Genomic DNA, 7,114 nt, shown 5'->3' with positions numbered 1-7,114 from the left:
AATTGGCAAAGCTTTGAGTTTGCCCTTTGGCTCAGGCATCTGCGCTATGCGTGTGCACACACACACACACACATATATTCTTACAAAGCCATGCATTCTTACATGCATTCTATAAATAGAATTGCAAGTCTCATTGAATAGCATGGGAAATGCTAGCAGCGCTGCTTCCTTAGCTTGCCACTTAGAGAAAAAGTGTTGAAGTCGAGAGGTTGAACAAAGTCTGCTCGTTGACGTTCGAATTCTGATTGGGACAAGCAAATTCAAGGTTCATGCTTGCTGTTTTATTATGTGATTAAAATTCATACGCTAAAGCCGAGGTGAGGGTATTTACTAAGCGAGCATGCCCTGCTAGAGAGACGCTTGAATTGAAGATATGCAAGAATTTTAGCAGCATCTGCTTAGCTGAGGCTCACTCTTGAGTTCTCTGGGTAAACGAAATATAATGGGCAAAGGAATAGAATCTCAGGCAAGTGCACAATTACGGCTAAGCAATTGAGTTATGCCGCCTTTCAATCACTCTGAAATGGTTGTTTGGCACGCCCGCTGGCCTAATCCTTCGACAATCATTGCCCTTATCGCAGCTCATTTGAATTGCTGTATAAACACACACATATATATATACCTCCATAGATCATGCTTATCAGCGCGGCTAATGCTCGTAGTATTTTCCTGTAAATAAAATAAATTTCATCACTTTATTATTGTAATTCGCATGGCAAATTTCTATAGAATCGAGCGCCACTTTCCCGCCTTTGTGTGCCAACAGACAACACGCATAACACAAATACCACGACAAACTACAAGAAACAATTCACAAAAAAACAGAAGGCAATTGTGAACTTGACAGTCGGGCATGCGCAACTGCTCAATACTCGCTCAAGGGCCAGAAAACATTATTAAAGTGAGAATGTTTTCCTGGTCTATCAATGAGAGCAACTTCAACTTTAAAGGAACTAAGCAAGATATGAAATTTCTAACAAGAAATGCTTGACTTGCAACTACCCGGCATTTTGAGTTATTCTAGAAGAAATTGCCCTTTGAATATTATCTGATCATTAGGCATGTATTAGATGTAGATAAGTTATTTTACTTATAGATAAGCTTATATTCAGCTATCAGATCATAGAGCTCTAGCTGTACGCAGATTCTAGCTGAGAGAATTTAGGATTGGTTGCGCCTTATAGTGGACTTCTACGTACAATTTCTGATCTATATTTAGACGAGCTTTGTGATAGGCCTTTATTATGTTGTTCTAGCTGTAAAAGCGGATTTATTATTAGTCTAATGGACTTAGCTGTGTTACTTTTAAATCTCTCCTCAAATTTCATATTTTTAACTAAAAAAAAACTCAATATTTAATAGGCCTTATATTGAAATTCGAACTTCCCACGGCTCGCAGGCACTTAAACTGTAAAAAAAGTGCAGTGAGACATGTTCACTGTGGCATTTGGAGCTTAAATGCAGGTATCAGTTATCAGGTGTCGTTATCAGGTAACAAACTGTACAGAATTTACAACAAAACTGTGAAAGTTCTATTCCTTTTTCGCCTTACCTTACCGGGTGTATGAGAGGCGGGCATACGTCTCTAGTTTTCATATAGACAGTTAGAGTAAGCGACACGCTACGCACAAAGCCAATATACTCGTTTAGTTCATGCATGAACGGGCATCGAAAGAGTACAGAAAAGTGGAGCTGAGGCAAAAATCAAATCAAAAAGTTCACAAAAATGCCAAAACCAGCAACGAGACGACAATACAGAGAGAGGAGAGAGAGAGAGAGAGAGAGAGACAGAGATAGGGGAGGAGAAGGAAAGAGTGAGTGCGAGAGAGAGAAAGAAATTGTGAAGCAAAAATTAAGTTATAAAATTTTAAGGGCCGAGTGCGGTTTAATTTCCAAATGCCACGCCAGCCCCAGACACAGGTGGGCTAGGCAGGTATGTCGGCTGGTTGGAATTTAGCGAGAGAGAGCGAGGGAATGGGGTGGCGTTTGGGGGTGGTTTGATTACCATAAACACAAGCAAAAGTAAACTCGGTTTGACGGAAGCGGAAATCAAGAAAAACAAAAAGAATGAGCTTAAATGAAGTCAAAGTTTGTGGTTCGCACAGTCAATTAATAAAGTTTCGTTGCGTTTGAGTTGACTGTTAAAATTTCAGAGTTATAAGCGCGCAAATTATGGCTTACAACAATGGCCCAACAATAACAACGAGCACAGCAACAGCAACAGCAACAGCTAAAGCCAAACAATTAACATAACGAAGACACATCAAAAATCCACCCACTCCCAGAGTGGAATGCGGAATTTCTATGACGAAATGTGCTCGAATCACGTGATGCGACGCACTCACTGGCCTCGTCTCATTTGTGTCTGCGCCTTGTCATTTGTTCGCTTTATTAGTTCGACTCTTGTTTCGTTCGCCGTGTCCACTCAGCTGTCGAGGCGCCGCCAGGGGCTAGGCTCAAGTCTGGGCTTTCACTTCTAACACCCGTTAACAGGCGCCTGAACAACTCACTTATGCTCGTTCATCAGCCTGAAATGGGCATATTGGCTTTGAGAACTCAGGCAGTTGGCTTGGAGCGTGTCTCGAAAGGCAGCTGACAACTGGAGCTCGTCTATAGCTGTGGCTGCTCAGCATTTCACAAAGTGGCGTGGCCAGGCGAGCTTACATGAGAGCTTGAAATTTTAGATACAATTTCTCTTTAGGATCTATGTTCCAAAGTTTTTCATTCGTAACTCAAAGATTTGACAGGCAAATTGTAGTTGACCTCAGTGGCATCGCCCTATTGGTATATACTTGGTATACAATTTACTATATATGTGTATATATAACGGTAAATTAAGCATCCCCTTGCTACTACCTTAGCTTTTCAAGGCGCTCCTATGCCTTGAAGGCAAATAGACTGGGGTAGAATTTAATAGCTTATACAATATTCAATATTCAATATTTAATATTCAATATTTAAGTTAAATTCTCAGTAAAATCTCAGTAAATTCGAATCTGCATCTAAAGCAACTTTATCTTTGATGACACCGTCAATTTCCTCTACATTAGGCTGCAGAAGCGGAGCTCCTTTTCTCGTGTTTTGAAATCTGAAATACTTTTAGTATATATAACTGAAATATATATATTATAAACATGCCTAGGTTATATATACATCTCTCTTAAACTGATTTATGTGTACCATAAGTGAGTGACTGTGGATCTCCTCAATGTAGATCTCCTCAGTATAGATGCGCATTATCTCTATGATATATTGTTTATAACTGTTGAGTATTCAGTTTATATATAGTTTGTAGTATTCTTCAGCTTCAGTGAGCATATCCATATGCATTTCTAATTCATGATTGTAGCTAAGGTATACAGTCTTCACAGCCTTTACAGTCCTGCTGAATGTCGCGCAACTCAACAGATTGTACACGAAGTAATATATATGTATAGAGGCGTGGCATCACTGATATGACTATATAAATTAAGCAATTGAAGCGCTGGCATTTATGTGTAGCTCAGCCTAATAGCTCCCAGCCTCAAAGTCTAGCAGTTGCATCTTTGGGTACTATCTCTAGACATAACTAGAGAATCAAGTGTAGTTTTATCTATAGATCTGTCTATAGATCTATCTATAGATCCAGCTCTGTCTGTAGATCTATCTGTTTATATATTAGTTAATCTAGTTGTAGATTTTTTGCTAGATCTATCTATCTGTAGACCCTGTCAGTAGATGTATCTATTTATCAGTTGATCTATCTGTAGATCTAGCTGCAGATCTGTCTATAGATCTATCTGTATATCCATTAATTAAATTATTTGAAGATCTTTCTGTAGATCTATCTATAGATCCAGCTCCAGATACATAGTAATATCTGTAGATACATCTATAGTTCTATCTGTAGATCTAGCTGAACATGTATCTATAGATCTATCTGTATATCTATTAGTTAATCTATCTGTAGCTCTATCTATAGATCCAGCTCTAGATACATTTGTAGTTCTATCTGTAGATCCAGCTGCAGATCTATCTATAGATACAGCCGTCTGTCTGCATATAAACCTAAAATAAGAAATTTTAAACTTCAACTTAAGCAAAATTTGATTCTTGCTCAGTACCAAGCGAGTATCCAGCAGTCGTTGCCTGCCGATTGGCTCAGTACTTACCCGTTTATGACTTGTTTCAACACATGTTCTCATGTAAACTGTAGACAAAATAGTTGGGCGTCACGTCAGGCCACGCCCAGTTCGCTAGCTCATTAATGAATGTGTTTTGCTTTGGCTTTAGTTTTTCTTTTATTACAGACACAAAAGTTTTATTGCACAAAGTAATTTGGAAGAAGGCAAAGGCCTTTAGTGGCTTTTGCTGCTATTCGATTTACCATATCTCGCGGCAGCGTCCGCGGCTGTCGGGCAGGTAGCCGGGCTGGCAGGGGAAGTCGATCATGGCCACTTCCATGATCTTCTCAGTTGTTGCAGCTGACGAGGGCCGGGCCGTTGTGGCCTCATAGTCCGCCAAGACCTGGCTCTCGTCCAGCTCGACGCACTGGTTGGGCTTGCCGCGTATCACTTTGCTGTTGGGGCACTCGATGCGCTTCAGGCAGTACTTGACGCAGGGCCGCGGCGCTGCCACGTTCGTCAGCTTCTTGCTGCACGCGTAGTGCGCAGTGCATTGTGGCTCCACTTGTGGCAAGTTGTTGTTGATAAACAATTGCTTAACTGATCTGGCAGTTGTCGTCGTCGTCGTCGTCGTGGTTCGATGCAGCAGCCGCGAGAGCAGATTCCCCTCAGCGTTACAATGTAAGCAGCCAGCACAGAGCGCCAATAGAATTAATAAAGTTTTCATTTTCTATAAGTGAGTGTCGACATAGAAATGCGCCTCAAGCGCTTAAGCCACATTCAAATGGAATTGCTATCAGCTGAGCTGGGCTGAGCTGAGCTGAGTCGCAATGCTGCCATCGATAACCTTTCAACGCGCGACAGATAGAAGAACTTGAAAAAAGCAAAACAAATATTTAATCGTTTGTCTATTAACTTTACTATCAGCTATACCCTGTACTTGCAGGAATGCAAAGAGAGTCGATTAGCTGCTTGGGCAATGCTGGAGGCAAAGTAGAGGGTATCAGCGGGTTGCTCAGCCAAGCAAAGCAAAGCACAAACTATTTATGTGCGAGGTATATTAAGAATCGCTTTGTATACGAGGCTTTAGGCTTGAAGTTTCTCTACTTCAGATGCCAATTCAGAAAACTTTTCATTATCAATGTCTGACAGATACGACAATTCCAGAAATTTCAAGCACGCTTAATAGTATTTCTACCCTGAACTCATTGACAATGCGCTTTTAGGGCATATTGGTTGTTTGATAGTGCATGCAACAGGCAGCAGAAGGCGTGGCGAAGCTTTAGTTACATAACCACAACACTCCAATATATTTAAGGTGTATATTAAAGCTTACTTAGAGAAAGATCAAGTCATTCCACTCAAGCTTAGTCTCACTACACTCAGAGCTTTGAAAGTAAAGTAACGGCAGAATTGTGTCAATAAGAGCTTTGCAAGTAAGGCAACTGCCCAATCAGAGCTTTGCCACGGTAAAATCGGGCAATCTTAAAGCTATCGAGTGCAGCAGACAAGGACGATGAGCTCAGTAGATCTAGCCTTTTCCGTCTGATCGAAAAACTAAGAAGTGCAAATGTTAACTATAAATTATATTATATTAAATTATATTATATTATATTATATTATATTATATTATATTATATTATATTATATTATATTATATTATATTTGATAATTCAGTTAATTTGCTTATTATCGATAAAAATCGATCATTTGATAGGCTTTTAAAAAGTAGCTTGAATAGCATAAAAAAATAATGAATACACAGATTTGGAATAATTCAGACTTGAAATAACTATTCTACTTCGCCACAAATTTCAAGCCATTGCATATAGTGGAGCCTTAGTCTTGGCACAGTCTCTCATCTGGGTGGCATTATAACGCTCTGAGTGTGCATGTAAAGGGAAAAGCTCAACAATACATTTCTCAGAGTAAAGCCTATTAGTGCAGTCCAAGTTTCGGTGAAGCGTAAACAGAGCTGTGCATGTATCAAAGCAGCGTAGCATGCTTGTAATAGCAGCTCTGCGCACAGTTCAGGGTGTTTCCCAGTCAGGCACTCCCCACTAGAGCACGCTTACTTGTTTATGCTCAAGCTCAAGCAATGCTTTGAACTGTCTAGCAGACAGTCTGCTGCTATTAGGAAACACTTCACATGCACTCTCTATATGCCATGCCATGTTCTAATTTATAATTTCAATATAATTTACTGCAGAGAGGCCTGACTTTGATAGTATTAATAAAGCATTAAACATTTTGCGTAACGACTTCTGTGGCTGTTGCTGCTGCTGTTGTGGATGCACTAGCTGCAGCAGCGAAACCATTTGAATAATTGATATAAATTATATCCGAATGCTGTCAAAATGCATTTTATGTACGCAATTATTAATGATGATTATTTTGCACTAGGGCAAGGCAAGCGAATGCAAACAAAGGCATTAATTTTACTTTAGAGCCAATTATTGATGAAGCAGCTGAGGCTGAGGCTGAGGCTGCGGCTGCGGCTGAGGCTGAAGATGCTGTCCGGTATTCCCCATTGGGCATATGCCTCTAATAAGTATTAACATTTATTGCTTTTGGCGAGATGCTGTGCATAGAAAAATCGATGTGAGAGCAAAAGCAGACCGGAAATTGCCAAACACTGATACTTCCGCCGGAAATAAGCTCAATTGTAGTTGAGTTGAGTGCGAGTCCACTTGCTGTGCGAGTCTCAAAAACTTTATGTATTTACTTAAACGAACTTTAATATCATTGCCTTCCACATAAAGTCGAAGGCCAACCTTGAATGTCTTTGTTTTTCACACATTTCTATAAAACATGAAACTATCTTGCTGTACATAACTCTGAGGCCCGAGACAGTTAACACAATAAACAGATCATAATCTGTGAAACTTGAAAGTCAAATAAAATAAATAGCATTTGCAGATAGTTTACGACGAGCTAAGTGAAGGACTGACTCGCTCGGCAAGTGACAAGGATGTGGGCCTTTTCCATTCTATTTAATAGCTGGAAGAGAG

At 40.0% G+C, this 7,114-nt stretch overlaps 1 protein-coding gene across 1 annotated transcript; it reads right to left on the bottom strand.

Annotated features, from left to right (window-relative positions):
• Positions 1-4,266: 4,266 nt before the first annotated feature.
• LOC111603494 lies at positions 4,267-4,881 on the bottom strand. Its single transcript, XM_023321101.2, has one exon. It carries the CDS (start codon positions 4,828-4,830, stop codon positions 4,363-4,365), a length of 468 nt encoding a protein of 155 aa, XP_023176869.2. The 5' UTR covers positions 4,831-4,881; the 3' UTR covers positions 4,267-4,362.
• Between the last annotated feature and the right edge of the window lie 2,233 nt (positions 4,882-7,114).

The sequence above is a fragment of the Drosophila hydei genome, unplaced genomic scaffold (genome assembly GCF_003285905.1).
Source record: "Drosophila hydei strain 15085-1641.00,03,60 unplaced genomic scaffold, DhydRS2 tig00008144-arrow-arrow-pilon, whole genome shotgun sequence".
Taxonomy (NCBI): domain Eukaryota; kingdom Metazoa; phylum Arthropoda; class Insecta; order Diptera; family Drosophilidae; genus Drosophila; species Drosophila hydei.
This window is presented reverse-complemented; position numbering and strand designations above follow the sequence as displayed.